This window comes from Gallus gallus, chromosome 9 (genome assembly GCF_016699485.2).
Source record: "Gallus gallus isolate bGalGal1 chromosome 9, bGalGal1.mat.broiler.GRCg7b, whole genome shotgun sequence".
Taxonomy (NCBI): Eukaryota; Metazoa; Chordata; class Aves; order Galliformes; family Phasianidae; genus Gallus; species Gallus gallus.
Genome location: NC_052540.1, coordinates 2,722,315 through 2,741,521, shown reverse-complemented (window position 1 = coordinate 2,741,521; position 19,207 = coordinate 2,722,315). Strand labels below are relative to the sequence as shown.

Sequence of the window (19,207 nt, the reverse complement as noted above, 5' to 3'; positions counted from 1 at the left end):
ACCCTTCAAATCCATCTCTCTCTGATTTAGAGATAAGGATGTAATGTAGAACCATGTCAAAGGCCTTGCATAAGTCCAAGCAGATGATATCAGTTGCCTTTCCTTGGTCCACTGATGCTGTCACTCCGTTGTAGAAGGCCAGTAGATTGGTCAGACATGATCTGCGCTTGGCGAAGCTGTGCTGCCTGTCTCAGGTCACCTCCTCATCTCGCATGTGTCTTAACATAGCTTCCAGTATTGTCTGTATTTATATAGACAATAAAAATGCATACCTTCAGTTGAAGTGCAATTCCATGTGTTAACAGCGTTTCACTTTACACCCTGTTCTAAGTCTGCAAACAACTGTGTTAGCTAAGATGTAAAATAATTGAAGCTATTCTTCGGAAGTCGTGTAAATTACAGTTTTAGAGGTGAATTCTTTTATCATTTGGTTTTGTTTGATTTTTGACTTTTAAAGCATCATTGTTTTGCTTGAATGATTAGTAGATTAACATTGGCATGCGTCTCAAAGATCTGGAAGAGAATCCCACTTGCACATATTGTTCCTTGGGCTCTAATGTAGTGATTACATTCAAGATTGTTCCAGGGACAATATTTTTATACAACTTTCCCAACCATTCCTACTGACATCTCTGGGTCACGTATGTATAAAATACTAGAGCAGTAACCAGAGTTAACAATTCTGTGCTACAATATTTCAGTTAAATTGCAGGTTATTAAATAAAGCAAGCCAATTTCTGCTCTCACTTAATGTACATTTCCAGTAATTCAGGATCCGATGTCAAAAAATAATGTTTTAGATAGTGCAAAGAAGTGAAGTAATCAGATTATCTTTCAGGAAATGTATAGTGTTCATTCCAAGCTATATCAGCACACTACGGAGCTGGCAGAAAGATTCACTGTCTGCAAGGTAGCTGTTTGGGTCAGATGGATGTACTGTCTTTTCCTAATGCAGTCTTGATTCCTGGCTGTGATGGTCTGGAGGAATTCTCCCTTCTTATTGGCTGCATGACTCTCCTTCAGTTCTGTGTCCTGTCTCTTCTCAAGAATTGTAGCCCACCCTCTCTGAACTCATCATTTTTTAGTTCATCTGAATCTTTCCAAGATTGATTTTGTTATAGATATGATCTCAGAGCTAGCAGAGTTTTGGAAACCCAAAAGCTGACTTTGTTGTGTTCTGCAAGTGAGTCTTTTTCCTCTCTTTACATCGTTTGGCAAACAGATTACATCTGTGTCACCACTGCTAAAAGACTACAGTTGGTTTTCAGGGCATTGCTGTCCTGGAGGTCATGTTCCAGATCAGCACTGCGCCAGTGCTGGCTTGGAGCCTCTTGTGAGCAGTTGGGTGTTCGCTGACTGCTGTACTGAGGCTGGACTGGACTGAGAGGATGAGGAAATTATACGCAATTCACACAATTAATGCATGCTTTCTCTGACATCTGAAATTTAGGATATCTACATTGTAGGTCTAATTGCAAGCAATATGGCAGTAAAACTGTCCTTGTATTATTTATGCGTATCTCTAGATCTTTAAAGGCTGATTCCTAAATACTGATAGAACTTACAGCATGTGAGTATCCCCTTTGTCTTGGTGGACTATAGATTCATTCATACAGAATAGTCCTATTTTCTTGATAAAATGCTATAAAAGAAGGCATGTATTTAGCAACAGCAATGTGAGTTGGTTTCCATATTTTGAATTCCAATGAGACTGGCATTTATGCTGCTGCTTCTGTTTCTGAATTGATCATATTTGTCTAAACTCCATGCAGTGCTGAAGGTTTGTAATACCACTTAGAGGAATTTAATAGAGTCACGTGATTCAGAAGGGAAAAAGTGAGTATCATTTGCCAAAGAAACAACAAAACTACAGCAACAATGACAACAACAACAAAAAACAGAAAGAAAGCAATTTTGAGTTCTTTATTATGGACTATAGTGAGTTAATCTTCTAGAGAACCCCTTATAGCTTTAACCAGGGGTTAAACGGAGAGCAGTCAAGAGCAATGAAAAGGGAAAGCCTTTCTCTTCACTGCTGTTGATGAGTTTCTAATAAGACAGTAATGCACACAGAGAATCAGTGAAAGGCTGGTAGAGGCCATGAGCTGACCCATTAATCTAAATTTCTTCTGTACCTTGATAAGTTGATCTCAGAAAGCCCTGTCAGGTGTCTCTGTACATCTACAGTGAGAAGCACGTATTTTCATTTGATGAACAATGAGGAACATTCAGCTAATAGCCTGGTCAGTGGATAAAGGTATAGCCAAAGGCAGGCTTCCTGTATTGTCCAAGTGATTCAGTAAAGTGGGTTGATAGAATCCAAGCCAGTCTTGACTTGAAAATAATCCTTTATCTGTGTTCTTCCTGGAGACCTTGGTTCAGCTGTCAAAGCCTGCTTGGAAGATCAGAACCTGGCCATCATTTTGCACGTGCCATTGCATCATGGAAGTTTATGCTTCTGGATTAGTTTCTTTCTTATGACTTGCACAAAGAAAACTTTAGTCCATTTCCTTCAAAAAGCTCTCTGAATGTAGAAAGATAAACTTACTGAAATAGGTTTTCCTTAATGTTTGTCTTTTTCTAAGTACTATCTGACTATTAGTGAAAAGGGATGTTTTTTTCTCAACTCTTTGTTTAAACCATTTCTTTGTCTTTTTTTTCTTTTTTTTTTTCTTTTTTTCTTCTTCTTCTTTTTTTCCCCCAAGCAGTGAAACTTATTCATTTTACTGAAAAGGTGGCCCTGGCTTTTATGGTTTGTCCTAAGTGAAATCAGGATTAGACAAGTATTATTAGACAAGTATGATTAGACAAGATCAAGGTGTCTCCTCACCAAAGAAAGAAAAAGAATTTAGATAATTCTTCCACTTTGGAATGCTGTCCTTGGCTTCAGCATAACTTGGTTTTACTGAAGCACCAACTGGTAGGAGAGCAGCTGGTATACTGAAGTATGTAGGTATGACCTAAGTGATAGATGTGGCATTTGTCCAAAGGAGCCGACTGGTAACTGCCTGAGTTTGTAAAGGTGCCAACTGGGCATCTGATGGGCTCCTCACAGGCAAGTGGCATTGTCTGAGATCTGGGTTTGGGAATGGGCTTTTCAGTTCTTAATGGGTTGTGCAAGCGTCTCTCATCTGTTTGGTGACAAATGAGTGCCAAATTACGAGGGCTGTTTCGAAAGTAATGCTTCCTATTTTTTTTATTTTTTTTAATGTTTGCTTACAACATCAGAGGCAAATGTTGGTGGGATGGCAGGAAAGATTGAACTATCCCACTTATATTAGAAATGGAAGTAATCTCTGTGGCTTGTAGAATTGATGTCCATTTATGGTTTGAATAATCTGTTGATACCACAGAGAAAGTAATTTTTTTCTCGTTTGGTGTATTTAAATGCATAAGTACTTATTACAATTTTCTCCTACCATCTCCAGAATATTTACTTCAGGAAGTTCTCTTTCATGTGATTTTTACTTCTGATGGATATGGTTCCAACCAGTGATGTTTTCTGCTTTTTTTCAGTTATACCAGCAGAGTTGTTTCCAGTGGACTGAAGGCACAAATTAATAATCCGGAACTGAAAGTCAGAGGACTAGACCCACTCATCAGCACTTTGATTGATAAACTTCAGAACTTTAATCAAGTAAGTAACTTTAGAGATAAAAGCATTTTTCCACAAGGTGTGACAGCAGAGATGAAGCCAGATGATGGTACTAAGATTTCCCAGAGCCGTGAGAGAGACCTGAGGTAGGCCTGGTAACAAAGGCAGCCAGAGATTGTCTTGTATCAGCTGGATTATGAATGCTAATGAGACAAAATTATTTCCCTGGAAGTTGCTGTAGTTCCTGGCTGTTGTCCCATAGCATTCAATTCACTGTCCTGTGGTCTGGAGTCCCATTGGGCAGCTCCTGAGTCCCACAAGAGTCAAGTTCTGTTTTGGAGCCCTGGGAAATTGTGCTGGAAGAGTATCTCCTTGGTTGTGCAGCTTTATGGTGTAGGTGTAAACAGATGAGAAGACAAAATGAATCTGTTAACTGTGCAATAACTGAACTGCATAGAACTTAAATCAGGACAGAAGGCACTCCCGGATGTGTCAGCTATGCCCCTTGAAAAGCATCATGATACACCAAAAGAACCACTGAGTTTGTCAGATGCATGATTAACCTCTGTCTGCCTCTGTCATCTTCTTGTCCCCATGGATCTGCAGGGTTTCAAAGCTAAAGGCACAGCTCTGAGATGTTATGGCTTCAGCACAGCTCTGTGAGCTCTTACAGCAGTGCCACACTAAATGAGCTGGAGATAGCAGATTAAGCAGAGATTGATTTTCATTTAAAGTAGGCGTGTTTTCTTGTCAGCTCAGAAGAATGTTTTCAACAGTGCGTTCACAGTCAGATGTGTTTGCACATGAGTCTACTCGTAATTCTTCACCATTAGGGAGTGATGGAGCCCTTTTTCTGAAAGAAGAACTGGAAGATTAAAGACAACCTTTGTTGGTGGGATGATTAGGAAGAAAAATGATCTGCTCAGTTAAAATGGGGGGAGGAATGGCTTAGTCAGGATGTTGGATTTCTTAAGACCATGGCTGTGAGAGGGAGTCATGGTTTGATTTCTTATTTGCTTTTATTGTTACTTGTTAGTACTATTATTACACCCCTCCTTTACCTCTCATCAGCAACAAGTGGTAAATCCATAACATAACCTGTAATTAGTGTTTCTATTAAATCTGGCTTGTCTTTTATGTTCTGTAGGCTGCGGTGTGGGGATCCCTTGTATTGCACTGCTTTAACTTGCCATGGGGGATTGCAGCAACTAGGGTGATGTGGTACTTGATATTATGGTGAAATAGACATTATGTGGTTAGACTGATGAAAAGGGTAATTCATTATTTATCTGCCTTTGTATGTTATCAAATAGAATGTTAATTTACTTTATAAATATTAGATATATCCATCTGTGTAATCGTCCTCTATAAACACGAACAACAGAAAACAGCTAGATTAAATTAAAAGTAGCTATGTATTGGAAATTCTGTTTCTTTGGCTACTGTAGAAAAGGAAAATTGGAACAGTCTCATTATGACGAGCTGCATACCAACTTTCTTATGTACACTTAAAAAATACCTTCAAAACACAATTATTAGTTAGAAGAGTAAAACTGAATTCTTCGTATCTCTTCATCTAAGTTGGAAGTATTGCTTTCTGTTACTTCTAATTCTTTTTTATGAGGATATCATCTTTAAGTAAATGTAACTCCCATCAGATCGAGGTGCTTAGCAATAATGTATTCCAAGGGTGAAGGATTAAACAGAATATTGATTATTGCCCTAAGATTGTTCGTTCTTAAGTACTTGAAATAATATAAATTCCTTTGATCATAATTTTAGTAAGATTTCTTCGGAGATCAAAGCATCAAAGAGTTGCTAAATATCTAAGGCTTTCACATGTATCATCAAGCATGGGTAGTTGTTTTTTTTCTTCTTCTTGAGTTTTTCTTTCAGTTGTGGTATTAGCACACAAATAAAAACTGTCGCTGAAAAGCCAGTTAAATCTGGATTTTAAAGTGCCGTCAGTAGCGTGTGTAGGCTGTGTAGACAGAGTGATACAGAATCCTGGTATTCATGTAATGAGCAGTAGGTGTGGTGGAATCTAAGTAGTGAAACAGTGACAAAATAACGTTATCTTTGTATTCCCTTAAGTATTTGAGATTAGCAACAGTATTTTAAGCAACAGTCGCATATCTCATATGCAGAAACAGCGCACAGTATCTATCAGAGCTGATTTAATGTGTCTGGGTCCCACTCATCTTCCTCCACTTAACTAATATTGCTAAACTGCACAGAAGAACGATGTATTCTTGATAAGAGGCAGATGTGCTGAGGTTGGAACACCAATAGCATTACTCTCCTACCAAACCAAGCTCTAACCTTGCAGCATCTCTCTGACAGAGGGCCTGGGCCTGTTGGCCCTCTGTCTCTGACTTGTCACAGTGCACATTTGTGAAAATTGGGATAATCATCTGCTGGATTGATTTGGTGTACTGTTAGCTACAGCCGTGTTCCAACCAACAGCATTCATTTTTCTCCAGGTTACACCTTAGCTCAGCACTTCCACAGCTTTTCTGGAGCAAGTTGAATTGCTGCTGCCTTGGCGAGCCTCCTTGTGCCTGCTGCTGGATGGAGCCCAGCCCTTCCAGCACAGAGCAGGCCGAGTCTAGCACCTTACACATCATATGTATGCTGGTCTTCCCCATTTCTGGCTTGCATTTAGGTGAAATGCCAGTTCATTGGAGATGGTAGTAGTTTCTCACTATTTTCATCTTGAAGTTAAATCCTCACCGTGTAGTATTTTTTTTAAAACAAAATGATTATGCAAATAGCAGGCTATTTGGTAACACTTTGTGAAACCAGAAGTGAATATTATTCAGAAATTACTGTTATTTGTGCCCTTGTCAGATAAGGTATTTGAAGGGTTTATTGTAGCTGTTGATTCGCATATCAGTACAATTACCAAGTTACAATTTACTACAGGTAAAAATTACTGTAATGAAGAAACAGATGAAGTGAAATCCCAGGTTGGTTTTCAAGAACTAGCAGTCAACAGTGGTATCTTTTCCACCCCCTTTTTGATGAATAGAGCAGATGTGAACTGCAACTGATAATAAATATGAAACCCTGCATTGTACCTTTTTTGAGGGCTACTTTGTGCCATACAATTGTACTTAAATATGTCTTAGTGTTTTTCTTCAGTGTCATGCTTTTCACAATTCAAACACAAGAGCTTAGGGGGCTAAGGCTAACACTCCTAAAGCATCAATTACATTTAAAGCAATGAATATGTTAGGGAAAAGAGGAAAAGCTTTAACTATAACTTGCCTAGCAGGGTTGCACAGGCGTTCTCAAAGAACAGTAGAGTGATAAATAGCGTACAAGTTTAACTTCTTTGTCTTTTGATAACCTAAATCTGATCTTGACAGAATCTAAGAAAACAGTGTGCTTTGCTGCAGTCAGTCAGAGGTGGATGCTTAGGGCATGGCTGTAAGTCAGAAAGACACTGCAGTATCCCCGTGCTTAAAGTGAGAGTGATACTGAAGCAGAACTTGCCGAATTTGGCCCTACATATTCTTTGCCTCCCCCACTGAAACTGCATGGATCTGCCAGCTGACCTAAGGCAAATGTGTGTCTTGCAGCAAAAATGCATATTCTTCAGGAAAGGAAAGATAGAATTAACAAAACTCCAAACGGAAATGTTTGAAGTCTTAAAAAAAAAAGAAAGAGCAAGGAAAAAGCAAATTGACTGTTTATTTTTTTATTTCCTGCTCTGCTTCTGTCTTCACATAAACTATCATCTCACATTACTTCATCAGTTGTAGAGTTTACCACCCAGTTATTGTTTTTTTCAAAATGTTCATGCTTATTGGATTCATGGGCCGTTTTTCTTCTCTTCTGCTAAAAATCAGACATCTCTTTGCTTCCAGATATAAATGCTGAATGCCCAGCTCTGAGATAACTTATGGTCTTTTTCATAATCCATATGCAATGAAACAACTCATGCCAATGCTTGAAAGTATCCAGCTTATTCAAAGACTGAGTGTAATCTTTCTCTCTCTGGTCTTCTGCGTGGTTTTTCATTTCTTAGGAAATATATATGTACACGTTTAGCGTATGCTGTATAAAAATATCAGATATATCAGATTTCATCATGTCTCAGATTAAACCAAGAAAAGATACATCAGTCCCGGCAGCCTGGGAAGTGTAAACAAAAATCAAGTAGCAGTTTAATGCTCTCTCTTCTTAAAGAACTGTCAGATTTCTATCATATGTAGTTCTTAGCTAATTCTTTTAAGCCCAGAGCTTTTCACTGTTGTTACATTTTCCCATTGATTTGTCAATCAGAGCTGAGACAAAGCACTGACTGTCTGTTGGGGGGGGGTTCCTTTCTTACTAAGAAAGGTAGAAATCAGTGACAGCCCTCTTTGCAAAGCAGTGTAGCATACAGCAGTGCACTGGGATATAGAAGTATATATAAGGCTGCATGGCAGTGGAGATGCTTCACTAGGAAGTGTTCCTTGCAGTGAAGGCTGTAGATCCCAGACAATTAAGAAGAAATGTATTTAAATAGTGGGCTGGGGCACCTGAAGTCTGTCAAAATCCCCTGCTGGCTGGAGGTTTCTGCAAACCACTGCTGCTTTGAAGCTAGAAGTACATGCCCCTTCTTCATTTCTGACTATTTCATGTCCCTGGTGGGATGCTGGGTAGCAGGGACAAGCTGAGGGCTGCTCAGCTGGCTCCTGCTGGAAACCATACAGATGTGGCTGTGAAAGGAGAAAAATTTAGACAGATCCTCTTTTCTGTGAGCCCTGAGAGGCAGACAGAAAGGCAGAACAGCCAGTAGGAGTTCGACCATGAGCCTGTTCATCTGCAGCTGGGAGCTCCTAGTGCAAGGTGTGGGAGCTTGAGTCCTGAGGAGGTGCAAGAGTGCCTCATCACATACCCTTATATTTTATAAAGAAAAGGAGTTTGGGAGATCCAGATTTGGTTCTGCAAATGGCTTTAAAGCTCCTACCAAAAGCAAAAGTTAGTCTGTGCATCAGCACCAGGGGGCTTGCTCTAGTCCAGTCCTGCTGAGAAGCCTCCATGGGAGCGTTGTTTTATGGAGAGCACGTTAGTGTTGTAATCTAGTCCTAATGGAGGTATACATCATCCCTGATTGAAATCTGTGTACTTTTGCTGTCCTGAGGTCTGCAGATTTTTGTTGTTGTTGTTGTTGTTAAATATAGTGATGCAAGATGCAATTAAATAATATTAATTAGGATCAAGGAATTACTTTTTAGTATTAAAACCAACATTGAGATTTCAATAGAGGCAGAAATCATGTGATCTACTAATGCAACTAACCCAAAACGAAACATTTTAATATAAGAGAAATCTGAATCGTTATGTAAATCTGGCGTATTTTATTATGTGCTAGAAAACATAGAATGCTGAAATGCCCATTTATTATTCATGTGTTGTGCCTCAGAATATGCAGTGCTATTTGTCTTGCAAGCATTTGCAGAAATTATTTGCCCAGATGGGCCATTGTATGTGTTTTGTTTTGCTCATTGGGGGAAATTAGTCTTAATAAATCAAAATCACATATTGAGTCACAGTTGTGACTTCAGCCAAATAGGGGAGAGGGAGGGGAGAGCTACTGTTTCGATCTAAAACTGAGCCAAAACATTTCACGTATAGGAAAGCATGTTTTGAAAAGAAGAGTGCTATTTTAAGAAAAGCCAAGATCTGTCTGTTGGCTGGAACGCCTGATTCCAGCTGCTTCTGATGGCTGTGCTCACAGCTGACCTGAGAGCGCTTGGGATCCTCTGGGTGGCATCTGGAAGCAAGGGGGACAGTGGGACTTCTCAATCAGTTGTGGGAATACTGTGGCTTCTCACCTTCCCAAGAGAAGTGTGGGACTCTTAATAGCTGTTGCCTTTGTGATATGAGATGCTAACCAAAATACATGCATTTGAAAAAACAAAGTTGTTATGGTTCTTGACCAGAAATGTCCCTTTGTGGGTGATGGCAGAGGGGAAGAATTTTCTGATACTGCTAGGTTAGTCTGCTTGTTTTGATGTTAATTGATTTTTTTTAAGCTAGAAAGCAACTATCATTGATTTATGTCTAATAGTTGAACTAATTAAGATTTAGTCACAATAGAAATATATATATATTTTTTTTAAGTAACTGATGGTATTGTTAGCCTACCACCTTTCCTTCATTGCCTTAATACTTGTAAGTGATATGCATTTCATTTAGTTATGATCATTAGTAGTGTGATTCTGATATTTGCTTTTCATCTCATTTCTGAGGTACAATCACATGCTTGTGTTTGGTAAGCTTACATAATGTGAAAGAAAAGCAGATATCATTGTCTTTATAGGGTAGAGGAATGGTTTTCAAACAGTTGATTGGTCAGTGGCCAAAGGCAAGTACTATCGGGTGGACACAAACAGAAAAAAGCAGCGTAAGAGAACAAAGCTGGGGACTGTCCAAACTTGGCTTGTCAAGCTCTAGTGGATCTGCCCTGGCTGTCACAAGTGGATTCATGTTTATGCTGCTGAAGTAGACTGCCACTTCCCAGTTAAAGCAAAAAGTTTGTTTCCAGCAACCATCTGCTTAATGAGACCCAAGAAACCGCAGGCCAGGTGCCCTCAGAGGTTTCTGTTAGTGGGTGACTGATGCTGGGGACAGGGCAGGATGTCAGGTGCCCCTGGGGTTGGCTGAGGGTGTGGGCCCACCTTTGGGTTTTAGAGAGGAAGCCTGAATGTTGGACAAACTCATACTGTACATTCATATCTATTGTCAGAATTTCCACAAAAATCTTCCCATCTCATGCAAAAGTCTGAGTCTTACCTGTTCGCTAATATTGATTGTGAAAGAGCCCTCTGGTAGGGAAGGAAATTGCCTCATTGCTAACTCTCTTTTTCTCAATTTTTATCTTCTTACCTCTGTTGTGACATGGAGGTTTGCAAATAGACCAAACTCAGCCAATGCCAAAAGGTGTAGAGGGAATTTTATAAACCACCATACACTCTGATTTTCACCCTCTGTTATTTTTATGAATGCTGCCTAGTCCTTAACTCATACTGTTTTACTTATCTTTCTTACCCCCAATCAAATGTTTTGTTTCTGAAAATCAGCCTAGTCTGAGTCCATTTAAAAATAACTGAGTTAGGTGCATTATGTAAAGGGAGCATGGAAGCTCATCACCTGATTGCCTTGTGCTCCAGGCAGTCTCTGCAGCTTGCTCCTAACTCGATTCAGTTCCGTGTAGGTATGAGGCTAGCAAGTAGACTTGAGAGGAAACCGTAGCAAAGAATGGGAAGTCATTTATTTCGCTATAGGACACTGTGGCATAGTTTATTATAAACACTGTTCTACCTGGATTAGTAGGGATGATACTCTGTGGCAACTAAGTATTTTTTCCAAAATGTATTAGTAATAAGACAGTTTTTAGGGGCATGTATTTTAATTTTGATTCTTCTTTTGCCATCTCCTACCACTATTTGTGAGAATAGAGAGGTTAATTGAGAATAGCAAACAATTTGAAGTTGCAAGGGGTAGTCTGGATGATCATCTGTTGAAGGCACGGCTTTTGGCTGGGGGATCTAGGGCTCTGTAAGACCAAGTCCTGCATGTCCAGTGAGGGAGATTCCACCTCTTCACTGGCGCACCTCAGCTTTGTGTGTCTTTGCTTGCTTTTACCAATGAAAATAAAGACTCTAGTCTTAAATGCCTCACTTCCTGTTTTTAGTGGTCTCAAGGTCTGGCTTGAATTCATAGACAATAGTGCTTAGGCACAGAATAGGCCCTTTATACCTTTGTACACAGAAATATGTTCCAGCGTGTAAATCAAGAGTAGTCATGCTGCTGCTAAGTTGCGTGATACCTAGAAGTTCCTGCTTCCTATAGGAAAACATGCAAAGGAAATGGCCGCCAGGGCAATCAGCACATGCTGGCGTCTCACATGGAGCAGGTTCCTGTGCGTGTCCGGCCTGCCAGGCTGCCACCAGTGGGGCTGATGTGCATAGTCAGAGAGGACTGATTGAGCAGAAGCTGCAAAGCACACAATTTGCATGCACTTCTAGCTGGAAGAGCATTTGCTGCTCTCCATGTGATGCTAAGAAAAGCCTTGGTGTGTTAAGATAGCATTTGCTGGCTGCTGTGCTTTTGAACAGCAGGGAGGTGCAAGAGGCTGTTTGCTGTGGTGCCTACTCCTGAGCACAGGTGGGACACTCACAGCCTTCAGCTGTGACTTCAGTGCTGAAGACACCACGGGGCCTTCATTACTTATATTCCTCAACACCTCAGGCTTACACTGGTGTCTAGCCTTACAAATACGATTTATTTATACTGTTCAGTGACACCTACAATCTGCCCTTCTTCTTGGGACTATTTGCATTTTAAATGAAATAATACGTTTATTTCTCTTGCCTCGTTCATGCATCTGAAATGAGCCCGTGCCTCAGTGTGGATATGTGAGAATGGATCTACTTGGGGCTGAGTATTCCCAGTCCCAGATGTCATGCATGAACTTGTCATTATGCAGAATAATCACCCAAGAGACCAGCAGTTCCCTCCAGAAATGGGTAGCCTTGCTGTTGTGTTAACACCAATAGCAAAGAGAAGAAGGAGAGAGAGTGAATAAGATGGTGCTACTTTATGTGGAGAAACTATGCTTTAGTATTTTCTCCAGGAGAAATCTAAGGGAGCGTTCACAAAAGGTAATGTAAGGAAACAAGACCTGGCACGTGTAACCATTTTCAAGCCCAGAATCAATATTTATGGCCCTAACTTTAGGGATGTAAATAATTCCATGGGCTATTCACTTTTTATATAATTATATGCATGTGTGAGTGAAGAGCATGCTCAAAATATGAGGGGCAGAGACTGGAGTAAGCTTGCCGTGGTGAAACCCTTGGTGTAATTACTGGAGAAGAAGCCACCTTCCTCTGTTGCATAACTCAGATGTGGATAGCGAAGGCTGTCTCTCTGAGTCACCCCTTGCCATGGACAGCAAAGGGGTTCTGCTGACAAGGCCAGTAGTGAGCACTATCACGTATCCTGCTCAGTTTTCTCTTTACCTGAAGCCGTCATTTCAGCGTGGTGTTTCAGCACGCAGGCACTCAGCACTGCAGTCAGGAGCACATAAGATGTCTGCTTTTTGCTACGTGAGCACCCAGTGTGTCCTTGCAAACGTATTTCTGCTTCCCAGGCTAGTGGCAGCGTGCACATCTCCTCCCAGGAAAAGGTGTATGGCAGGACTGAATTGTTTTGAAGCAACCACAACGTGTCCTCAGTCTTACATAGTTCAGTCACATCTGAAGGCATCTCCACGTAGGCCTCTATGTTCTTTTAATGTGCATAATGAAAAAAATGCATGTATGCATTCTGTTGTTTCCAACATTTGTAAAAAAGAACTTCACGCTAATTTATTGGTAATTCTAATATGGAAAATACTCTTTCTGGGTGAGGAGGACGTTTCCACAATTAGGAAGGTGTGTCTTGTAACTAATTCAAATGAGTTGAAGTGATAGCCAAAGTTGAACACAGCTTTGAGTAGCCAGCAGCAAATACCCAGAGCACAGCCTTCTGATATGAGGCACGTCATGTTTTGAGTGCTGCCATATGTCTCTACACATCTCAGCCTCATCAGAAAGGCTCAGTGGCGTTTCAGGGCTCTCTGGCTTGTTTGTTCCTTTCAGTATCTATGAGAGGAGCTGCTTACAGTGAAGTTTTTCACAGTGACACATTCATGGGAGCGAACTGGCAGACAAACAACGTAATTATTGGATAATATAATGAAATATGTCTTGTGCTTCGCTGCAGTAAAATGATGCTGAGCCATATTTGATGTGGCATTTGAAATAAGAGAATGTAATAATAAAAAATGGATTTCAGAATGGTATATGGAAAGCTTTGGATTTGGTTTGCTTAGACTTTATAATTGGGTCTGGATGAAATCATAAAGTGGGGGCTTAGAGCCACGGCGAGCTGCAGGCGCTTTGAACCCCTTGATGAAGCTGACCGTTGTGCCAGTGACTTGAAGATACGTTTAATATTAAGGAGCTTTGTTGCATGAAGTTCTCGTCTCGAGGGTAATTTTGAGTCATACAGCACGATACTGAAATCTTAACGGAGGTGTCTGAAATGAATCACTTCAGCTCTTAGAGGTCAGGTTTGGACTTCATTTAGAGCGTTCATGAACCATATGAAGCAATATTATATTTTCTTATTAGAAAGATTACTTTGGTTACTGTTTAAAATACCTTTTTTTTCTTTTTTTTCCTTTTTTTTTTTTTTAGTTTTTTTTTTTTCATCTGCTTTTGCTAATCACTTCCAAGGACTTCATATATTAAGAAATTGCACACGAGTTACTAGACTTAAAACAAATATCCTTTGGGCTGGTAGTGTGATGTATGAACTAATAATCCAAACAAAATATAATGAATTGCTGCTTCTGAGACAAACAAAAGTAAAAGGACTGTATTTATTTTGAAAACTGGAATAATTGCTTTTTGAAATGTGAGGTTTGTATGTAGCCTCTAAATATAATGGTTAATGGCAGAAAGTCATGAGTGCAGGTGCAGGAAATGGGATTATCTGGCTAATAAAACAGCTCGGTTCAGCAGTAAAGAAAAAGCACCTAAAATTTTCAAAAGTAAGAAAATAAAAATTCTGAACAGTGCAAAGTAGAAATTATGATATATAAAACGTGGCAACGAAAGCTGAAGGGATGGTGGAAAACCAGTTCGATAGAAGGGCCAAGGATGGTAAGAAACTGCCTTATCCTGCATGAGGAGGTATACTGGTGGGTAGTAGACAAAAAATAAGGATGCAGAAAGTGTTTCTGTGCAACGTATGAATTCTAGTAAAGGCTGTCATCTTATTTTTTTTCTTTATTCTTCAGCGAGGCCAAAGCTGCCCAGACTGCCTGCCTGTCAGCCTGCTCCCCAGCAAAACGTTAGGTGCTCAAGTTCAGCTGCATTCCCATAGCCCATTCTATCTGTGCAGGAAGTTTCTCTCATTCTGAAGTTCCAGAAGCCTTTGGACTATGCAGGCTTGTTACCACACGTAGCAAATCTGATTTTTGAGGAAAGGCTCCTGGAGGAAGTGCCTGAGAGGGATGCACAGAGAGCATAAATGGGGGCAGAGGCTGCATGTCACTGTGTTCTTCTTGGGAGTTGTTGCTCACGGGGTTATAACTGTAGGTCTTTTGCACTGCTTTGATTAAGCCAGTACAGTCTTTTGTATGTGGGGTGCTTTCTGTAATGAGTTCAAGCAAACCAAAAGTTGAATGACCATAGTCTGGGTTTGACAAAAATAGTTCAGTCTGAACTGTCAGGCTGAAGTTAAACTAGTAAGCCAGAGCTAAACAGCCTTACGTAGTCCCTGGACTTGAGTTTGGATTAAACCCTTGATCATCGCAGTTAAAAGTAAATGGCAGTTGTATTACTTCAGTTAAATTCCATTTTGTAAGTCCTGTGAGGGAGATGGGAGAAGGCTGGCTCCTGAAGGAGAGGATGGCATTGATTTCTTACAGAACAAGAAATGCTGAGAATTCAAACATTCCATATTTTCCCTTTCCAGTCCAGGACTAAGCAGAAGGTAGCAGCATCAGTCCTGGAGACAAGATACTGAAGAAGACTTCTGTTTCTCTTGTTCCTTCCAGACCCTCCAACCCCTTCCTGTACTCTTCACATAACTCTGTCACCTGCAAGTCAACAGTGTTTGATGGCAGCTCAGACATTCATTTGGGATGCTGCTCATTAATGTGGCTTTATACGGAATGCTATGTGACGGAAAGTAGATGAAATGCCTACATCAGCTTGAACAGGCTTCCATCTTATCTGGGTTTTGGTAGCTTTCAGAAATATGTCAGCTTTAATGTACTCTGTTGGCATGTTTGTGAGTATGTGTTTGAGCATACATATAATTTGGATCATTACTAACTGAAGGCAGCAGACTCAAAAAGCAGTTGATGAGGCAGATGCGCACGTGTCCCTGACAACTCTGTCAGGAGGTGTGGCTACCTGAGACATTTGTATTGACGTGATTTTTTTCTTGATTGCTGTCAGAGAGGATAAATTGATGGCCACCCACAAAATCTCTGTCATCTGTGATGCTCTGTTCCCACCTGGGAGGCTCACTCTGGACAGCAGGATCCCCTACTGTGGGGCCCCTGGGGGTTCCAACACACCTTTCTAACCTTAGTACGCGTAGTGTCAGACAGGTTCTGGCTCAGAGTTGCCCTCTGCACAAAGATTCACAGGGAGTAACTTCCCCAGTCTCTGAAGGAAAGGTGGGGCTGGGATATGCTCTGGGGAATACCCTTTAATTAACATCTACCTCTGCACACCCTAGTGTGAGACCCACTGTAACTGGCCTTAAGGCACTTCAATAAAAGGTGAGGGTTATTTTTAGTCTGCAAACAGGAGTTAGATCGTTGTGTGTTCTGTTATGCCAGATAGCTGACGTGACTTCACTTTGTCCTTTTAAAGGATGACCTTTACAAGGGTGCAGATCTGAGAGAGGTTTTCTGTCCGTGAACTCTTTCAGGCCTCTCAGGAGTTTTTAGACGTGTTTATTGTTTCAAGATTCCTTTTAAGAAGGGCAGAAGTCCACACAACAGTTCACGCCATTCTGTTGGCATTCACTACGCAGTGCACATTCTGCGGTAATGCTGTGCTGTCTAAATTCTGGGGGGATCTTTAAACATGCAGGCTTCAGCTCATTGTTTTCTTTGAAGTTTCACACTCATCTCTCCTCAAATTTGAAGGTTTTAGCCTTAAGCATGTGAGTAGTTCTTACAGCTAAAGGATTAGGTGGTTGGGTTTGTTTGTTTGTTTTCCTCTCACCACTGCAGTAAATGTGGAATTGATGTTAGGAAATAGATATTTTTCGTGTATAATGGAAGTTTATTCACATTGTTTTAACAACAATGGAAAGAGCTAGGAAGAGGGGAAATAGCTGCAGCAGGAATAATAGGGAAAGTTCACCAAGCAAAGTGCTGCTCCCTCAATGGTTACGTGTCAGAAGCTCAGGCGTTTCTTCTAGCAGCTGGGGTGTGGGACAGAGGCATCTTTGCAGCAGATGCCCAAATTTGAAACAGTCAAGAAACATGCTGCACCTTGGTTGGGGCATTACCAGGCATGGGTACAGACTGAGGGAGCAGCCCTGTGGAGAAGGACGTAGGGGTCCTGGTAGACGAAAATCTGGACGTGAGCCAGCAGTGTGTGCTTGTCCTGGAAGGTCAGTGGTATCCTGGGCTGCTTCAACAGAGGGATGGCAGCGGTGCACGGAGGGGAATGTCCCCCTCTACTCTGCTCTTTTAAGGCCCCATCTGTGGTACTGCATACAGGCCTGGGGCCCCCAGTACGCAAAGAGTGTTGGAGTGGGCGAGGAGGCCACAGAAATGATCAGAGGGCTGGAGCACCTCTCCTGTGAAGAAAGGCTGATGGAGCTGGGCTTGTTCAGCCTGGAGGAGAGAATGCTTTGGGGAAACCTCGCTGTGGCCTTCCAGTACTTGAAGGGAACATGTACACAGGAGGGAGACTGACTTCGACTGTGGGCTGATAGTGACAGGATAGGGGGGAATGGCTTTAAACTAAAGGAGGGGAGATTTAGGTTAGATATTAGGAGGAAATTCTTTACTCGGAGGGTGGTGAGGCTCTGGAACAGGCTGCCCATAGAAGTTGTGGATGCCCCATCTCTGGAGGTGCTCAAGGCCATGGCCCTGAGCCACCCGTGCTGGTGGGAGCAACCAACCCACATCAGGGAGGTTGGAGCTTGATGGTCTTTAAGGTCTCTTCCAACCCAAGTCATTCTGTGATTCTGTGAACTTCCTTTTGAGCTCTTCTGTCAGCTTGTTTGTGTAGTTGCTGGTGCCTGAGAACAACCCCAGAACCAATCTGTCTGCCTTGTAGATCTATGTGCAGGCCCAGTGTCAGAAGTTGCCTGCCCATCTGTCAGCTCTGGCACAGGTTGGCAGAGCTCTTGGGTCACCTCCCCCAGTAGCATTTGAGCCTGCCAGGTATCTCTACCAGTGCTGTAGTCTAAAAAAATATTAAAACCTTGCAAGTTTAAGGAGAATAAGTGTTTGGAGAGTGTGAGTCCCCAGCTGCCAGGAAGGGTACAGAATGGGCTGTGCTGTATATCTCAAAGAACCCACAATAAGGGGTAAGAATGAGAAACAGGGCTCTGAAGAGCCCAGCTGCAAGAAAAGCTTCACTCAGACTTCATGCCTTCTTACAGAGGAAACAATCCAGCCACAAAACACAAAGCCACAGGAAAGCAGGCTGAGTTCTGCTTCCCACAGAAAAACTTGCTCCGTTTGTGCCTGTGCGCTCAGCTTTGCTCTCCCAGTTACACTCAGCAGTTTGTTGAAGAAAAATGTGGTGAGCATTCCCATTCTCCAGGCTACATAGAACGGTTAAACTCCCTACTGCCATAATTATGAGCAAGTAAGCTCTCTGTGCCTCTGTTGACCCTTTCCAACCACTGCATTGTGTTGTCTCTGTTAGGGGTTGTAAATAGATCTGTAGCCCAAAGCAGAGAAGATTTTTGTGTTGGTTTGGTTAGCCAGCAGAGTAATGAGTAAGAAGTATCACTGGTGTTAAGAGCTTTGAAAGAAAATATCTCTGTCATCTGCATTTTTTAGAGTGGTGAGTGAGTTTCTTGTCATTGCACAGCAGCCTCATTCGTGATCTTGGACCAGTTGCGTGGTTGATGACTGCTTTCTGAAAGCTGATGACATTTCAGAAAGGCCTCTCTGTGCTGAGAACTGCAGATTCCCAGCGCTTCTGGAAAATAAAAACTAAGTGCTCGGCAGGAACACTTATCTGAACATCACCTAAGCTTTCCTTAGGTGTCCTTTTTGTTCATTTTACTGTACACATCGTTAAACTATAAGTAATTACACTGTGTAATTGAGAGATGATGTCACACGCTTGACAGCTGTCAGTCACATGCTGTGGTTTAGGACTGAATGACTCTGAATTATTAATGCTTCAGATGCAAGGGAGCCTGTTTAGCACTTCATAGGCAAGGGACTATTGTTAGAAAGCTTTCTGAATACAGCTGCAGTCCTCCTCATAGTGTCACAGTGTGTGGCTGTGATTGACACTGTCAAAATGTTACTGTACACTCTGGAAAAGAGCTCTGTGAAGCCATCTGAAGATGTGCTTCTTTCCTGAATAACTAATATGAGACATCGAGACATCCGCTATAATTCCACTTTCACTGTGTGCTACGTGTACATGAGATGTTGCTTCATAATACCATGTATTGGAAAACTCTAAATCCACAAAAGTCACATCTGTGATTCTGTTTTGCCATTTGTTTCTGAACGTGTCTCTGAGTATTAAAATAAAGGCTTAGGAAATAGAAGCCAGGGTTCCAAATAAAATGGTTATAGTCTGACCCGTATTTGGTTCTAGAATAACATTTATTTAGAAGAGACTTGCTTTCAGTGACATTGGAAGTCTGGGGCATATATTTGAGAAAGAAAGAAAATTGTAGTCTAATTAAGTTTTGGGTGTTGCTGATATTTGACAAGTTTGCCTGTTGCAGATTAATAGCAAAGGTAAGGAGTCAGAGAAGAGGAGACGAAACAAGGGCAGAAATCTGGCTTACAGAAGGAGGCAAAAAGGTTAGCCATTGAAAAAGAAAAGAAAA

At 41.3% G+C, this 19,207-nt stretch overlaps 1 protein-coding gene across 7 annotated transcripts in view; it reads left to right on the top strand.

The window, feature by feature from the left end:
• GPC2 (glypican 2) overlaps positions 1 to 19,207 on the top strand; it is a 419,550-nt gene that overhangs the window by 269,189 nt on the left and 131,154 nt on the right. For all 7 annotated transcript variants that reach the window (XM_046898721.1, XM_046898720.1, XM_046898724.1 and 4 more), the window contains one exon: positions 3,517 to 3,637. In XM_046898721.1, the coding sequence (XP_046754677.1) occupies positions 3,517 to 3,637 (121 nt within the window). The remainder of the gene's footprint in view (positions 1 to 3,516; positions 3,638 to 19,207) is intronic.